Raw genomic sequence first — 19,578 nt, forward strand, 5'->3', positions numbered from 1 at the left:
TAGAAAATTAAACTCATAGTTAATAAAAGGAAGAAATTACCATAGATACAAGCATAAATTAATGAAATAAAAGGCAAAAATACATTACAGAATAATAACAGAGAGAATTACTGGTTTGTGAAGTGACTAATAGATTAAATACTTGGCAGAACTGAATAAAATATTAAGGAAAGGGACAAATAATTAAAATCAATAATGAAAAAAATCACTTTAGAGCTAATGGGCAGAAAATAATAAAAGCTATGTTCTGGCAATAAAAAAGAGACATAAATAAGTTATATACATTCCTAGAATAATATAGGTTATCAAAACTGTCAAAGGAAAAAAATAGAAAGTCAGGTTAATTCTACAGTTTTTTTAAGTAAGTTTTGCAATTATGAACCTTGACACCAAGAAACAGCAGACCAACATGGATTCAGTATTGAGTTTTATCAAATATTTTAGGAAAATGTTGAATTAAGTTAGCATAAATTTTTTCAGCAAACAGGAAAATAGGGAATAGCTTTCAACTACTTTTTGAAGTCAGAATTAACTACATACTGGAAATAAACAGGAATAATCCAAGAAATATAATTAAAAATCAACCACATTTAAAAACTAGGTGCAAAAATCTTAAAGAACATATTAGTAAATCATATTTACTACTATATGTAGTAGATATATTATTATGAAAAAGTTGGGTTGGTTGTAGGAACACAAGAGTGCCTTAATATTTTCTGAAAGTCATGGCAATTCATATTTTAACATAATTTTAAAGAAGAAAAAGTTTTGGATAGTATAAGTAGCTGGAAAAAATGCATTATATAAATTTTACTATTTTTTTCTGGGAACAGAAACTTTATAGAATAAAAATCTAAATAAAAAACGTTGCTTTTTATTTTGAAATGAGACAAAGGTGGTTTCTATTACCAATTCTTTATTATATTTCACTTGTTGCCATTGGAAGAATGCAAGACACAGAAATAAATTTTGTAAGAATTTTTCTGTCAAGAAACAGAAAGTCATTATTTTCAGGGGATTTGATTATGATCATAAAAGTGAAATACAATAAAAATCATTCAATAAGATTACAATGAATCTAAAATTTTACTAAGTAGCAGTCAATAAACAAAACATCTACATTCTGAACACCATCAAAACACACACACACACATATATATACCGTCTAAAATGACTTCATGAAAATCAAATATAAATAAATTCAATAAAAATAACTAAGACATTTTCTAGAAAGCCACAAAACATTAGTAAGATAAAGATAGAAAGACTAAATGAAAGTAGATTCTATCAACTAGAAGATAACATCATAAAGATGTTAGTCTCCATAAACTGACATTTAGACTTAAGGAAATAATACCAATAAAAATCTCTACCTTTACAGGCATATATATGTGCAGTTATATATGGAACTGGAAGATACAGTTTAAAAGCACATGTAGAAATTCGAAGGGCCAAATATAGCAAAGTCACTCTTGAAGAAAAAGACAAAAATATTCATTATTGGTATAAGATTAAGAACAGATTAATGTAGAATAGAGATCTCTGAAATAACTGCACACATATGAAAACCTGATTTAAGAGAAGATTACTGGGGACCCAACATGGCTGCCCGCAAGGAGGCAGCACTTTCAATGCCTCCGCAGTAACGGGAGCAGAGAGGCCCATTAATTCACCTGCATGCGGCCTGCTGAGGGACTTCTAGCAAAATTCCGCTGAAAGGAGACCTGCTGGGAATTAGCAAGTCTATTAGAGGGGTCACTTTGTCCCAGATGAGTGAATCTCAGCAGGAAGTCACGGCCAACGCAGAACTCCCGCTGCCCACACTTTGCAGAATACTTACAAATGGCCACAGCCTGCTTGGGTCCCAGCCAGCCTAGCACAGAGGCGGTTCGGGGCTGCAAACGACCACCCCCTCCCCCCCCCCCCCCGCCGGCTAGGCGCTGTGAACAACGACCCCCACGCCCCCCCACCCCCCCTCCTATGGACAGTCCCCGCCTGCCGGGTGCTGCTAAAGGCCCCGCCCGCCCGGCTCTTGCATGGGGGAATCAGGAGTGGCACAGGACCCGCGGCGCAGAATTCCGGCTACCGCTATCACCAGTGCTGACAACTGAGGTCTCTTGCACCAGCTTCCAGGGGCGTGGCTACCAGAGGGCAAGCAAATTCGCTGGGGGTTCTCAGCCCCAAGCTCTACAAACTTAGGGTCCAAGGGAATGGCAAACAGGGAGAATGTGCCCAGACGTTCTTGAAAACAGGGCTCACAGGAACAGCAGACTTGGTGTGTAGCCAATATTGTGGTGAGCATCACCGGTGCACTCAGGATTAGAGACCCGCCCAGTCCAGGAGGAAGAGCTGCTGCATAGTGACTGGCTCCCGCCTACTGAGAGGAGAAGCGTGGCCCGGTGGGCACAGCTCCACCTACTGGAAGAATAGTGAATCGAACTCTAAGACTGCATGTATTAAAAATTTTTTCTTTTTTTTTTTTATTGGTTTTGTTTTGTTGTTGTTGTTGTTGTTTTCCCCCAATTTTTTTAATTCATTTTATTTTATTTTTTAATACTAATTTTCATTTTTATTATTACGATTATGATTTCTTTTTAATTCTTTTTAATTTTCTGTTTCCTTTCTCTCTCTCTTCTTTTCTTCTGTCTTTGCATTTATTTTCAATTCTCATATTCCCCCTTCCTTGAATTCTGCCTGCTTACTCTCATTCTCTTTGGTGACTTATTCCCTCCCCCTATAATACCTTTCCTCCCAAGCAGCAAATAAATTTATAGGAGTAATCAGCAACTCAGTAGTCAAACAGAACAAGAAGCAATATGAAAAAGCAAGGAAGGAAAGGAGTACAAACAATGCAGGAAGGCCTAAATATCCAGGAGGATATAGATTCATCAGAAAAATGGTCATATAAAGAACTCAAGGAATACCTTAGACAGATGGAATGGAACCTTAAAGAGGATATGAGACAGCAAATTCAAGCAGCTAAAGAACACATTGAGAACGAATTACAAAAACAGATAAAAGAAGAAGTTAAGCATCTTTATCAGGAGATAGAGATGATAAAAAAGAATCAGACAATAATCTTAGAAATGAAGGAACTTATAAGCCAAATTAGAAACTCAAACGAGAGCATCACTAATAGAGTGGAGCAAGTAGAAGCCAGAACGTCAGATAATGAAGACAAAATATATCATCTTGAAAAGAGCCTAGCCAACTCTGATAGGCTGGTTAAAAATCACGAGAGAAGCATCCAAGAGATATGTGATAACATTAAAAAACCAAATTTAAGAGTCATCGGGAAAGAGGAAGGCACAGAGATTCAAACCAAGGGAATGTGTAATCTACTACATGAAATAATTACAGAAAACTTTCCAGAAATAAAAAAGGAAACAGATATACAAATTGTAGATGCATACAGAACACCGAGCATACAAAATCAAAGTAGACCAACGCCAAGACACATTGTTATGAAGATATCCAATATACAGAACAAAGAGAAAATATTAAAAGCTACAAGAGAAAGGAGGCAGATTACATTCAGGGGTAAAACAATAAGGTTAACAGCGGATTTTTCATCACAGACACTGAAAGCGAGAAGATCCTGGAACAACGTATTTCAAACACTGAAAGACAATGGATGCCAACCAAGAATTCTGTATCCAGCAAAATTAAGCTTCAGGTACGACAACAAAATAAAAATCTTTCATGATAAACAAAAGCTAAAAGAATTTGCAGCCAGAAAACCAGCATTGCAAAACATCTTGAGCAAAACACTACACGAGGAAGAAATGAGAAACAATAACCAAAGCCAACAGTGGGAAGTGCCCCAGTAAAGACTGACGGAGGGGGGAAAGCTAATCATGGAGAAATAAACTAAATTTAAAAAAAAAAAGAGAGAGAGACAAATAATCAAACATGGATGGAAGTACAAACCATATAGCAATAGTAGCTCTAAACATTAATGGTTTAAACTCTCCAATAAAGCGACATAGACTGGTAACATGGATTAAAAAAACAAATCCAACAATATGCTGCCTCCAGGAGACACATCTGACAGGAAAAGACATACACAGGCTGAAGGTGAAAGGTTGGGAAAAAATATACCACGCACACGGTCCTCGCAAACAAGCAGGTGTGGCCATCCTCATATCGAACAAAATCGACTTCAAGACTAAGTTAATCCAAAGGGATAAGGAAGGGCATTATATACTGTTAAAAGGAACCATTCACCAACAAGACATAACAATTATCAATATTTATGCACCAAATAATGGTGCTGCGATGTTCATAAAACAAATTCTTCTCAAGTTCAAGAATCAAATAGACCACAACACAATAATTATGGGTGACTTCAACACACCTCTCTCACCATTGGACAGATCCTCCAAACAAAAGTTGAATAAAGAAACTATAGTTCTAAATAACACAATCAATAACCTAGACTTAACTGATGTATATAGAATATATCAACCATCATCAAGTGGATATACTTTTTTCTCAGCAGCACAAGGATCCTTCTCAAAAATAGACCATATATTATGCCAGTGTTACAGGATATTCATAGACTAAACTCAATGCATTTATTCCTGCATTGGAAGAGAGTTAGATAAAACTTCTAAGCATTCAAAAATATTTACTGTCTAAATTAATTCAAGAAGTGCTCTATTCTGACAAAACAGCCTATTATCAAGTTCTTTTACTGAATCCTCTGCCTCCAGGCAGGCAAATAAACTGGGAAAAAAATAGAAGGATGCATCTATCTATTCAACAGTTCATATTCATCACTTGTAGGACTGAGAAATTGACAGATTCCTAAGGTAGTTCTTAATCACATTTATAGTCAAAAAGCTTTTGTCTAGGTCTTGGCATACCCACTTCAGGATCATTGCTTCTTATTTAGTAGCTCCTACACCCCTAGCTGAGTATGGAGGACACCTTCCCTACTCTTGCGTGGCTTTCCTATGACCATCCACCCTCGGAGATTGAGGTGGGAGCAGTAAGCTGAGGGTCTACTGCATGCTATCTCAGTGTTATTAACTCTTGAGGATTAGCTGCCCACACATCATGTAAATGTCAAAGAACAAACTTATGGGTATTCATTGTCAATAACAGTTTGCATTTTTCATCTACTTCCAGGGAACTCAAATGCTTTGTTTTGAAATGCTAAACCCTCCTAGCCTTTAAATAGAACAAAACTTTAAATTCTTCTAAGGCCCTTGGACTTTGATTATTGGTCTATTCAATATATTTAGAATCAATGTTTGTTGAAGGCCTATGATGCCCTTGACTTGGGCTAGACAACAAGGAAAGTGATGACCAAGATAGTCCTTGTCCCAGAGGGAATTCTTATGGCATAAAAGGGGAAGAAACAATGAAATTATTATAGGACAAGGAAGTGTATGCAATGGTACAGTCACAGTGAATCATGGGAGCTCTTTGGTACAAACCCAGCCCAGCCTCAGAGATGAGTCAGAGTCAGCCATACAGAGAGGGGAAGGCATTCCCGGAAGGTAGATGAACTTTTGGAGCAAAGGCACAAAAGCATAAATGACAAGGTGCTTGGGAGAAATCCAAAGAATCCAATGATGCCTTCTGCATACTGCTGCACTGTGATGACTATGAAAAGCAGTAATTTGAGAAATAGCAGAAGTAGAAGAGGTCATCTTTGGTGGTTTATTTAGGATGGGGACATGAGAAAGCAGGAAGTGTGGGTGACTCCTCATTTCCACAAGGTGCCTGGTGGCAGCGTAGACTAAATTGTAGACTACAGAGGGCACAGAATAGGGAGTGGAACCCTCTCCATTGTGTTTGTAATAAGCATGGTAAATGTAAAACTCATGTTTGGAAAGAAAAAAAATCTATTTAGAATTAGAATTTATCTATAGAGGTAGCAATGAATCCAGGAGAGTGGGAGAAGGAATGGGATTCCACGGAACCACCAACATTTAGAGATTAGGTGGATACTCCTGGGTCTGCTTCAAAGACTGCCAGACTGCCTTCAAAATAAGAACTTCTTGAAATGTAAGGACTTATGGACCCCTGAAGATGTCCACATCACAATCTCCCAAACTTGCAAATATTGTAAGTTACATGCCAAAGATGAACTAGGATTGTAAACAAAATAAGATTGCTAACCACCTGACATAAAATTGGGAAATCATTCTGGGTCACCCAAGGAGGCCCAACATAATCACAAGAGTTTTTAAAGTAAAATGAGGAACAGGAGTCAGGGTCAGAGTGATGGGGTGTGAGGAAGAGTTGAGCTGTATTTGCTGGCTATGAAGATGGCTTCGAGGGAGCCAGAAGCCAAAGAATGAGAGTCACCTCTAGCAGCTGGAAAGGGTGAGGAATAGTCTTCTTTAGAGATTCCAGAAAGAATGCAGCCTATTGATACCTTGATTTGAGCCCAGTGAGTCCGATTTCTGACTTCTAATTTCCAGGACCCCAAATCTGTACCATTTGTTACAGAAGCAAAGACAATTAACATTTCACTCTATCTTGGGTTTTGTTATAAAGAGATATGAAGTGTCCCCCAAAATCTCATGTGTTAGACAATGCAAGGATTTTCAGAGGTGAAATGGTTAGATTATGACTGCTGCAACCTAATTGGTTGGCTAATTCACTTGAATGAACTGAGTCCTAACGGTAGGCAGGTAGGGTGTGGTTGGATCAAGTAGGTCACTTTGTATGTCTTTGGGTTTATATTTTGTCCCTAGTTAGCATTGCACTTTCTCTCCCTCCCTCCTTCTCTCTCTCTTTATCTTTCTCTCTCTCCAACTGCTTCCTGATTGTCATGTTCTGAGCTCCTTCCTTGGCCACACAGTTCTGCCATGACATTCCACTTCATCTTGGGCCCAGAACCATGGAGTCAGCTTACCATGGAATGAATCTCTGAAATCATAAGCAAATAAACTTTTCCTCCTTTAAATTGTTCTTGTCAAGTATTTTGATCACAGTTACAAACAAAGAAAAAGAAAAGAGAAACAAACACTGACTGAAACTCTCTGTACAGCATTTAGTGACATGTTTGTGACATATAAGCTCAAAAAAGAATTTTACGAATGGACAAATATGTAAACAAATACCCTAAAGATATGTGATTTGTCTAGGTATTTCAGGCTGTGCCAGTTGAGGAAAACAGAATCATTTGTTTTCCAAATTCCATGTATAGATTTTCTTATGACAGAATGTATTGAAAAAATCAAACAAAGGCTGCAATCTGTATACAGGGTAAAAATGGGAGTTCATAACCCACTTGAATCAAAGTGTGAAATATGATATATCAAGAACTATGTAATGTTTTGAACAACCAACAATAAAAATTAAAAAAAAACAGAATACAAGCACATTTCAATTTATGAATTATTGGTGATACAGAATCCCTTAGAATTTATTTCCAATGTCAACTACTGGCACAGTAGTTGCTATTTCGTGTTTCTCTTGTATTTTGTGACAGTCCTGCTTCCCAGTCAAACATTAGGCCTGTGTAGAACAGAGAGTTAATATCATACCACTTTATGTCCATGACACCTTCAGAAAAGGACTACTGTTATTTCTTTTATTATGGGTCAGGTAAGAGTTTCTCTTGCTGTTGAAGAGGCTTTTGAGGGACAATTGTTTTAGTTTCAGGAATTTTGTGAAAATGTTGACATTGGGCCAGGATCTTGAAATTGACCAAGGTGGATTATTTACACCAAAACAAACAAACAAAAAACAGAAAATACTACAAATCAGCCTCTCATCCACATACCAGTTGTGAACCAGTTACTAGCCTACTTGATTGGTTTGAAGAATTCATGAGGGCAGTGTGGGTTAATGTCAAGTCAGTTATACTTTACAAAAACACAATTGGAAGAAAAATGTATACAATACTGATGCAAATTAGAATCCATTATTTCAATAGAATTTATTTAAAATATTTCCACTTATTGTCCTGTTTTAAAAGAATACATCCTTAATTAAACAGTTGCTTCAAAATAACTCTAGTGTTGTCCTTTGTGAAAATCCCATAAGGAGAAATAACAGGACTAACAGATTACCCCACAAGAAGAATTTGGTTCAAGCAAGCTTTCAGATTATTCCATTGAACAGTTTATGGTTGTTGATTGATTTTCAGATATAATCTCCATGTCACTCCAAGAAGAGTGATATTCTTTAATAGTAATTATCTTTGTTCATTATACTCTAATGCTTGTCCTGTGTTTTCATCAGAGAGAATTGTCAAATTCCTCATTTTATTTCTTTTGTTAATGAATATAAAACAAAAGCTTCAAAATCCATTTCAAGAATTAGGTATCTGAGGACTGCAGAGGTAAGTCCTACTGTTAATATACTGCATGACCTTGAACAAATCAATTGGTCTATAGTATAATATTATCACCTTTAAAAATAGAAATTAAAGCAATTTTACAAACAATAATTTTAATTATTATTAGTCTATTTAGAAACCTCTTATACTATGCTCTTTGTAATAGGAGAAAATAAAATTGTTTATGTACTCAAGAAGTATATCATCTATTAAAGTGAATAAAATAAAAACAATGTAAGTAGGAACAATGCAAGGTTAATATAGCATGTTATGGAAAGAACGCAGACTTTGAAATTAGTCAGATGTAGGTTTAAATCCCTGAAATGTAATTTTAAGACACCCTCAGCTTTGATAATCTGTTTCATCAGATTTGTGGTAAAAGTAACAGCAACACCTACAAAGCACCTGTAGGCACTGAATTAACTAGAGCTTCTACTATGATTCTGGACAAGACATATTTAAGACTGGAAATGAAATTGACTTAGAATTCCTATTAATGTGGCATATTAGACAGTATGTGGAATGAAAGGTAACATGACAGATTCTGAATCCTGTGTGGTCCCTAAATAGCTGTTTAACATTGGATGTATTCATGGGTTCAGGACTCCTTTCACTCAGTAGTAAATGGTTGTAATGGAAAGGGAAGTTGATGTGTTAAATATTCTCTAAGTTCACTTTCACTGCTAAATATTTAGACTAACATGTAAAATGTGATAAAAATGGCTCCAACATCAAAGGACCAATGGTGTTAATGGCATTAATGGCTTAAATTATTATGACATGCTATTTACATAACCCCTACCATTAACATAGCCTCACTCTTCCCTCAGCATCTGCAAAACACAGAGGAGGAGTCCACATGGTTTCACAAGTTTTTCCTTGGAATATTCATGGACCACTTCTACTTGATGTTTGCCTTGTGTTTACTTCCTGAAGGTTTGGGTGTTGGAGTCTCCCAAACTAGTCATATACATCTAAAACACTTTTATATTGGATGGCTACCGCCAGTAGAGGTAAGGTTTGCTCCTACACACCTCAGTAGGGTTTGCTTTATTAAGTAGTGGCTGAAACAGTTTGCAAAAAGAGAGAGAGACAAGATTTATGAAACAACAGTCTTCAATACACTTTGCACCCAGCTCTGATCATAGGGATGTTTGAAAGGTGGGATAAAAAAGGAATGTCTTTATGATGCCCATATTTACTTACTTGAATGGCTGTGGCACAAGGAGAGAGAAGACAGGGGAAGCCAAACTTATTTCCTGAGTTGAGCAGATGGAGCGAGAGTTTTTCATGAGAAAGAAGGGAAAGGGCAGCTGAAATTAACAGGACAGAGTTGGAAGAGGAGGGAGCTGTAGAGTGAGAGCAATATGATAATCTGCCTAGTCTCCCTCAAATATTCAATAGTTTTGATCAACACTCATACATAAATAAAGAACATGAGATTGGGGGAAAGAAGCAACTAAAAGGTTTAGAGGGAATGGTACCCAGTGTCCCCAAAATGTGACCTGTTCCCAGGACTGAGATTGAAAAGTCTTATTATGGTGACTCTGAAGAGGACATAATTATCCCTGGACTCTTACTCCAGTCCTGGCTGACAAACTTTTAGACAATAACGATTACACATCACAAAAAACTGATGTACCACTCTCATGACAATTCTGTTCTTCATCCCTAGCAAAGGCTCAGTGAAGAACCTCAACTTCCTTCCTGGCCAAGCTGTAGTGAGGTACCACCACTGGCAAGAACAAAATGATGTCCAAGGAAGGTGAAATCGTCAGCAGGGACATTTTATATGAAGATGAGCCAAATGGAAAATTTATTCCTTAAAAACACAACTAAAATGGCATGGAAGACACTGAGAAAAATCCATACAGATACAGTCATCTGATCCTTGACAAAGGGACCAAAAACATACTTTAGAGAAAAAACAGCCTTTTTAGCAAATGGTGCTGAGACCACTGGATATCCTTATGTAGAAAAATGAACCTAGATCCCTCTCTTTTACCCTGCACGAAAAATCAACTCAAAGAGACCCAAGGTCCTATGAATTAGACCAAAACATCATAACTGCTAGAAGAAAACATCGGGTCGTATTTTAACACATTGACACAGTCCTTAATGACTCCTAAAGTTCAAAAAATAAAACCAATCATCAGTAAGTGCGAAGACTTCAAATTAAAAAGCTTCTGCACAGCAAAGGAAACAGAGTATGAAGAGAGATTCTACAGAATGGGAGAAAAACCTTTGGTGGCTACTCTTCCAACAGGAGATTAATATCCAGATTATATATAGAACTCAACAAAATTCAATGCCCAAAACCCAAATAACTCAGTCAATAAATGGATGAATAACAAATATATGAAAAGATGTTCAATACCATTAGCAAACAGGGAAACGAAAATCAAAACAATACTGAAATTTCATTGCACTCATGTTAGAATGGCAGCCACCAAAAATACAAATGACAGTGAATGCTGGTGATGATGTGGGTGAAAGGCAGACTTATACACTGTTGGTGGGGCTGCAAATTAATACGACCACTTTGGAATGCAATGTAGAGATTCCTTGAAAGACTAGCAATAGAAACACCATGTGATTCAGCAATACCCCCACTTCTTGGTATTTATGCAAAAGAACTAACATGAGCATACTATAATGATACATGCATACCAATGTTTAAGCTGCACAATTCACAATTGCCATATGTGTGTGTATGTGTATACACACAAAAAAAATTGAGTATTAATTAAGCAGAAGAATAATGAAATTATATCCTTTGTTGGTAAATGGATAGAACACTACGTGAAAAAAAATCAAACCTAGAAGTCAAGGATCCAATATTTTCTTTCATATACAGAACCTAGAGAAAAATAAGGAATTTTTTTAAAAAGGGGGAAATCTCATGAAAAGAGAAGGGATTACAATGGAGTAGAGAAAGAGGATGGAGAGAGTGAAGGGAGGAATGGGAAAGCAAAGGAACTGTGGAATAAAATTGACCACACTGTGCTGGGTACATGTATGAATATATCAGTGAATTCCACTTTTATGTTTAACTATAGTGCACCAATTAAAAAACAAATTAATAGAAGGAAGACAAATAGGGTAGAGGAAGAAGACCAGGGAGGGAGAATGAGAGAAATGGAGCAAAGTATGGGGACTGAAATGGAGCAAATTATGTTGTATGCACTTATGTACATGTCAAAACAACCTCAAAATTATGGATAACTACAACGTACTAACAGAAAAAAATTTAAAACAAACAAAAATACAACTAAAATTTTAAAACTTAGTATATGAATTCAACAGTAAAATGAAGATGAAAGAGTCAATATACTGAAAGCCAGAACGATTGAAATTGCCAGATTTGAATAGCAGAAAAATAATAGACTAAACAATTGATCCGAGTCTCAAGAATATGTGTGACCATAGGAAAATATCTAACATTCCTGTAATCCCTAGAATTGCAGAATGAAACAAAAAAGGGTGACACAGAAAACATATTTAAAGAAACAATGGCCTGAAATCTCCTGTTTTGGTAATAAATCAACCTACAGATTGAAGAAAAAAAGTGAATATTAAACAAAAGTATTTAAAACAAATGCATAGCAAGAAGCATACTGAAATATCTGAAAACTAATAAAAATAAAATAGCACCAGAAAGATAAAAGGCATTATAAATGGGAAAGTAGTTTGAATGACAGCAATAATAACTATACAAAGAGATAATAATAAACACTACAGGTAAAATGAAATCCTAAAAAGGGTCATGTAATTCACAGAAGAACAAGAGAAATTAGAGAAAGAATAAGCAGAAACGATAACAGAAAATAAGAAATAAGATATTAGGCTAGATCCTTAGTTTTTCAATTGTTACATGAAATGGAGATGGTTGAAATGCACCAATTAAAAAATAGAAATTGGCAGACTGGATAAAAAGAATATGACCCAACTAGATGCTATCTACAAGAAAGTCACTACAAATATAATGATACATGTAGGTTGAAAATAAAAGGATAGAAAAAGGTATACCTTGTAATATGAACTTAAAAAGATAAAGCAAGACTGACTTCATTAGATAAAGTAGACTTCAGAGCAAAGAAAATTATTAGGGAAAGAGTGGGACATTATATAATGATGAAAGGGTCAATCCAACAAAAGACAGTGCAATCTTAAATGGGTATGTATCCAAGCAACAGTGCTGCAAGATAGTGAAGCACAGACTGAAATAATAAAAGGGTAAGTTCATAGTGATGGTTAGAGACCTTAGTATCCTTCTGTCAACAATGGGAAAAAAACAACCATACATAAAATCAGCAAGAATATAGAACTCAGTATCATAAACCAACTTAATATAATCAATATTTAATAATATTCCATTCAAAATAGCAGAATATACATTCTTTTCAAGCATGAACAAAACACATTTGAAAATAGGAATGAAAAGCTTCAACCTAGAATTCTATGATCAGCAAAATTTTCTTTGAAATCAATGGCAAATAGAGATTTTTTTCAGGTATACAAAAGTAAAACAATTTTTCACCAGCAAACTTGTGCTACAAGGAAGAATTTACCATCAGCAGTTCTTCAATATCAGAAATATTAAAGAAATTGATCAGGTAGAAGGAAAATAATACCAGTCAGAAATCTAGATCTTTATCAGAGAAGGAGTGGCACAGATAATGAGTATTATTTTTTTCATCTATAATTTCAATTCATTTTAAAGATAATTATTTAAACAAAAGTAATAAGGTTTTATGGGGCTTATAGTTTTTATAAAAATAAATTCTATGACAAAAATATCACAAAAGTCAGAGGGAGGAAATGAAAGTCTGGTTTTGTAAAGCAGATACTGTGAGGGGTTCAACATTAGCTAAAGGTAGACTTGGTTGAGGTGTAAATCACAGGGTAGTAAAGTATAGCTAATATGTCAATCTAGCCCATGGACATGTTTTTGTATGACTGGCAAGACAAATGTTTTTACATTTAAAGAAATTAAAGTAAAAACATATATAACAAAGATCAACACATGGACTGTGACACCTAAAATCATTATCTGGCCCCTTATAGAAAAAAAGATGATCAACCCCAATTGTATATTAGAAAATTCACTGCAATTACTAGGGTAAATGGTATAAGAGCTATGGCCTATAAACTCAGAAAGGAGAGGTAAAAGAATCAGTTAAAATAATGGAAGAGAAATGAACAACAAATGGAACAATTTGGAAAGTCACAGCAAGATAAATTTTAAACCTAACAATACTGGTAATCACAATGAAAGTAAATGGTCTTAATACCCAAGTAAAAGGCAGAAATAAGAAAAATGCAAAACCCAAATATTTACTACCGACAATAAGTGAATTTTAAATATAGATACAAAAGGGTTAAATAGGTGACATAAGATGTGTTCTGCTACCATTATCAAAGAAAATATACTGTAAATGTGGTAATACCAAACAAACCAGACTTCAGGATAGAATAAAACTTCAAGAAATAAAAGAGAAAATTACCTACTGTTCAAAAGGTTAATTCATTAAAAAGATATAATAATGCTAATAATGTTCATGTAACTAATGACAGAGCTTCAAAATAAGTGAAGTACAGCTGAATAAACTTTCAGGAGAAATTTTAAAATTCACAACTATAAGATTTCAACACTCTTCTCTCATTAGTGGACAAAATGAGTAAACAAACAAAAATCAGTGGTATTATAGAAAACCTGAGCAATATTTCCTTTGAACTAGATTTAGAAATTCTAGAACACATCATTTCATTATGGCATAATTTATTCTTTTTAGATGTGCACAGAACATTTTTCAAGCTAGTTAATATTCTGTGCCATAAAACAAGTGTCAATGAAAGGATTCAAGTTATGTGAAGTAAGTACTCTGCCCACAATGAAATTAAGTTAGAAATCAATAGCAGAAAGCTCTCTGGAAAATTCCCAAGTACTTAGAAACCAAACAGCACACTTCCAAACAGCCCATTGGTCAAGGAAGAAATCAAAACGGAAATTAAAAAGCATTTTTTACCTGAATGAAAATAAAAACATCGCATACAAGCCAGTGAACTGTGCTGATCACTACTTAGTGGGAAATTTGTAAAATCTATATTAAAATAGAAGAAATATTTCAAATCAATTAAAAGCATTTTTTTTCATCTTATACACCAGTAAAAAAGAGAAATGAAATTGAAAGTGAGTATAATAGAAAAAATAAGGAAGAACAGAGTAGAAATTAAGAGAATAAAAATAGAAAAATATTTTTTAAAAATCATTGAAACCAGTAATAGCTGGCCATTTGAGATCAATAAAAGTGATAAACCTTTAGCCAGAGAAATTAGAAAAAGAGGAAGGAAAGATTACCTTGCTAAAGAGTATTAGCAAAAGACAGGTAACTTTATATTCTATAGCTATATAACAATATATTCTATAGCTACTAAAATGATAAGTAATGTTATGGTTTAGATGTTAGATATCCCCTAAAAGTTCATATGTGAGACCATGTAAGAAAGTTTGGGGATTAAATGATCAACCTAATTAGTGAATTAAAATTAGTGAATTAAAACACTTGAATGGTTAACTGGGTAGTTAGGTAGGAGGTAGGGTACAATTGAAGGAAATGGGTTATTGAGGTGTACCTTTGGGGTATATATTTTGTCGTTGGAGAGAAGAGCTCTCACTCTGTTTCTTGGTGCCTATTCTGAGCTGCTTTCCTCCACCACACCCTTCCACAAAAGTCTATGGACTTTGACCTCTGAAACCATGAGCTCAGAATAAATACACCTTCCTCCAAAATTGCTCTTGTTGGGTCTTTTAGTGACATCAGCAAAAATAAAATAAAATAAAATTTTTAAAAAGCTGACTAAAACAGGGCTGGGGATGTGGCTCAAGCGGTAGCGCGCTCGCCTGGCATGCGTGCGGCCCGGGTTCGATCCTCGGCACCACATACAAACAAAGATGTTGTGTCCGCCGAGAACTAAAAAATAAATATTAAAAATTCTCTCTCTCTCTCTCTCTCTCTCTCTCTCTCTCTCTCTCTCTCTCTCAAGATTCTTGTAAAAAAAATCTGACTAAAACAAGTAATGATTATGAAAATTGTCATGATAATAGTTTAGATGATTTTTATGAAATAGACATGTTCTTTAGAACATAAATTCAACAGACTTTCTCATAAAGAAAGAAGTAACCAGGATAGCCCCATGTCTATTAATGATATTGACAAAGTAAAATCCTTTCCACAAAGAAAACTCAGTGTCTTAGAAAGCTTCACTGGTGAATCCTACCAAACATTTAAGACAAATATTGGTACCAATTTCACATAAATGCTTCCAGTATATATCTTCTCGAATTGAAGAGAAGCAAGTTCCTACCAACTTATTCTATATGGCTGGTATTATATATATATATTCAATTCCAATAAAGATATAGGAAAACTGCAAGCCCATAAATCTCATGAACATAAATAAAATTATAGTAAAGTGAATTCAACAATATATAAAATGTGGGGTGAAATTTTAAAATGTCAATTAACGTAATTCTATTTCTTTAACACACACTATATAAATATATATATCTATATATGTCAATATCTATATCTATATCTATATCTATATCTATATCTATATATATACACTTCAATAACCCATTTCTTCAATCACACTCCACCTCTTACCTAACTACCCTGTTAACCATTCAAGTGTTTTAATTCACTGATTATATATTTATATATCTCCATTGTTTTAAAAAAGAAAGTTCAGCAGACTACACGTAGAAAGAAATTGTTTTGACCTGATTAAAGATATTTACAAAAACAAATACATCTAGAAACATTCTTAATGGTGAAGGAAAGTGCTATTTCCGTGTGATCAGTAACAAAACAAAGATATTTACTCTTAGCATGTATATTCAACATTGTACTGATGTACTTAGTCAACTCAATTAAGCAAAGGAAAGAAGGAGAAGAGATGAAGTAAAGAAGGAAAAGAAAAACAGCCACATTGGAAAGGAAAAGGTAAAACTGTCTTTATTTGTAGATGACAAGATTATTTTATATAGAAATATGATGGGATTTACAAAACTAAAGTTATTAGAACTAACAGATAATTTATTCGTGACAGGATACTAGGGTCATATGTTGAAATAAACTGTACTTATGTGTACTAGAAAACAATTGGCTATTAAAAAAGAAACAATTATCTTTATAATATTTTAATATGAAATGGTTAGTGATATGTCTGATAAAAGAAGTAAGAGACCCATGCATTCAAAGCTACAAAGTATAACTGAGAGAAACTAAACAAGATGCACGCTGTGTTCATGCTGTAGAAGATTCACCACTCACGATGACTATCCTCCCTTGCTTTAGCTTTTCCACTGCTGTGACCAAAAGACCTGACAGTAACAATGTAGAGGAGAAAGTTTATATAGCTTCTCACAGGTTCAGAGGTCTCAGTCCACCCATGGCCTATGTCATCGCTCTGGGGCCAGGGTGAAGCAGAACATCAAGGCAGACGAGTGTAGTGGAGGAAGGCAGCTCAGGACATGACAATCAGGAAGCAGAAAGAGAGAGCTCCACTCACCAGGGTCAAAATGTAAACCCCAATGCCACACCCACAGTGACCCACCTCCTCCAGCCCACCCTGCCTGTCTACAGTTACCATCCAGTTAATCCATTTAAGTGGATTAATGCACTGATTAGGTTAAGGCTCTCATAGCCCAATGATTTCACCTCTAAACTTTCTTGCATGGTCTCACACACAAGCTTTGGGAGGAATGTCTCATACCTCAACCATAATATTCCTTAAGCTGATTTATAGATTTGAGTTAGTTAAATACCACCAGATGTATTAGTCAGTAACAAATAACAAATCGAAAGTAAAATTAACATGAAATGAAAATAGGTAAAGCAATTTTGAAAAATAGAAAATTTGGAAAACTCACAGTACCTAATAACTTCAAGATAAGCTACAGTGATTAAGAACATGTGGTGTTAACACCAAGATATACAAATGAATTAGGGGAACCAAAGAGAGAGCCTGGAAGCATAAGTATTGAAAGTTGATTTTCAAAAATGCTATGAAGGGACTGAGGATATAGCTTAGTTGGTAGAGTGCTTGCTTTGCATGTACAAGGCCCTGGGTTCAATCCCCAGCAGCACCACAAAAAAAAAAAAATCAATGAAGAGATGATAATGTTTTGAAAAATGGTTTTGTGATTATTAGGCATATTTATGTAAATTTTAAAAATCAACCTCACACCAGACCTAAAAAGTTAACAGAAAATAGACATAAATCTCAATGTAAACCCAAGACTTTAAAATTTCTAGAACAAATCCTTAAAGAATCTTTGTATTTTTGATTGGGCAAGACTTCATAGATACAACATCAAAAACACGAAAGAATCGATTAATAAATTCAATTTCATTAAATGTAAGCACTTGTATGCCTCAAAACAGAACAAAACAAAACCAAAAAGAGTGCTAAGATAATGTATGGTAATCCACAGACTGAGAAGATATTTGAAAATTGTACATGTGGTGAAATATTTGTATCAAAAGTATAGAGGACTTTAAAACTAAAAAAATGGGTAAAAGTTTTGAATAAACACTTTTATAAATAAGATACATATATTACAAATAAATTTATAAAATATGCTAAATAAATGTTATTGGTTTTCAGGGAAATGCAAATTACAGCCATAATTAGGTGCTACCACATCTCTTTTAGAATGACTAAAATTAACCATTAACAGTTGTGGATAAGGATATCAAGAAACTGGAACTCTGGCAGTGCCAATAGTAATGTAAGGGAATGTTATCATTTTAAAAAAATAGCTGGAAGTTTCTTCCTTTTCTAAAAATATTTTTGCTAGTACTTTATAGTTCTACATAATAGTGAGGTTTATTTTGACATAATTATACATGTGTGGAATATAATTGCCCCATTTTAATAAACAGAAAATAAACTAGCTGACAGTTTCTAAAGCAGTTCAAAATATACCTGTTATATGATATAGACATTCCATGCCTAGGGAATTACCTGAGAGCAATGAAAATATGTTCACACAAAAACTTGTACAAGAAATTCTATAGCAGGTTTATTTGAAATGGTTAAAAACTGGAAAGAAAAAAAAAACCCAGCTACCCCTGAACGGATGAAGGGATACAATAGTTTCAATGTGTTTACCAAAAATTCATGTGTCAGAAACCTAATCCTGAAATTCATGTGTTAATGGAATATTGAGGTGCAGTTCTCTGATGCTCTTGCCTATGAGCAAGAAGGCCCTCACCTGATGCTGAGCAGATGCCAGTGCCCTGCACTTGGAACTCTCAGTCTTCAGAATTATAAACCAAATAAATGTCTATTCTTTATTAATTTTCCAGTTATAGCAACAAAAAATGTCTAAGACATGGGTGATCCAAATGTGGTGTACCCATACAATAAAATATTATTTGGTAATAATAGATAAATCTCAAAATCCTTATTCTAAGTTGAAGCAGTTAGGAGAAATACTGACAATTTTATGACTGCATTTGTATAAACTAGAAAATGCAAACTGACCTATGGCAACTCAAGTTAGATCAGTACTTGCCCTGTGATAATGGGGGTGGGAAAGGCAGGGAGGGGTATTGTAGAAAGGAATTTAAAAAGGCATAGGTTAAGAATGGTAGATAGATTCATTATCTTGATTTTGGGAATTACTGCATATATAAAAATATATGTGTGTGTGTATATATATATATATATACACACACACACACACACACACACACACACACACATTTAAAAACTTACATTGTACACTTTGAATATATGAAGTTTATGGCAATGAGATCTTATTACAGTTGTTTTATAAAAGCTTTTCAATTAACTTAGTAATTGGCTGTAACTTTGTTAAAGTTATATCCTAAATAACATCAAATAGATTTGATAATGGCTGTTGAAAGATGACTACAATGTCTTAGACCCAATAAAGTCTCAGAGAGGGACACTCTTCTGGGTTTTATTGCTGCCTCTTTCGAACTACATTTAAATCTTAGAGAAAATAATAATAAAAGCTAATACTTGTTTAAAAGAGATTATGTTATGGGAGCTTTTCTAATCTAAGTTCTTCAATCTTACAACCATTTTAGGAAGGTGGTACATCCATTATCCCATGTGTTTAATAGATAAACTAAAGCAAAAATAGGTTAAGATACTTTCTCAAGGTCACAAGTCTAATACAAGGACCTGAGATATGAAGTCTGGTTGCAGAATCTACAATAACACCCTGTTGC

The 19,578-nt window shown here is 34.7% G+C and overlaps 1 protein-coding gene across 1 annotated transcript in view; it reads left to right on the forward strand.

Annotated features, from left to right (window-relative positions):
* LOC143382352 (mannosyl-oligosaccharide 1,2-alpha-mannosidase IA-like) overlaps positions 1-10,058 on the forward strand; it is a 173,343-nt gene extending 163,285 nt beyond the window's left edge. The window contains exons 6-7 of the mRNA XM_076836396.1: positions 9,136-9,318; positions 9,981-10,058. Coding sequence (XP_076692511.1) covers positions 9,136-9,318; positions 9,981-10,058 — 261 coding nt within the window. The remainder of the gene's footprint in view (positions 1-9,135; positions 9,319-9,980) is intronic.
* Positions 10,059-19,578: the final 9,520 nt, after the last annotated feature.

Source organism: Callospermophilus lateralis, chromosome 16, assembly GCF_048772815.1.
Source record: "Callospermophilus lateralis isolate mCalLat2 chromosome 16, mCalLat2.hap1, whole genome shotgun sequence".
NCBI classification, from domain to species: Eukaryota; Metazoa; Chordata; class Mammalia; order Rodentia; family Sciuridae; genus Callospermophilus; species Callospermophilus lateralis.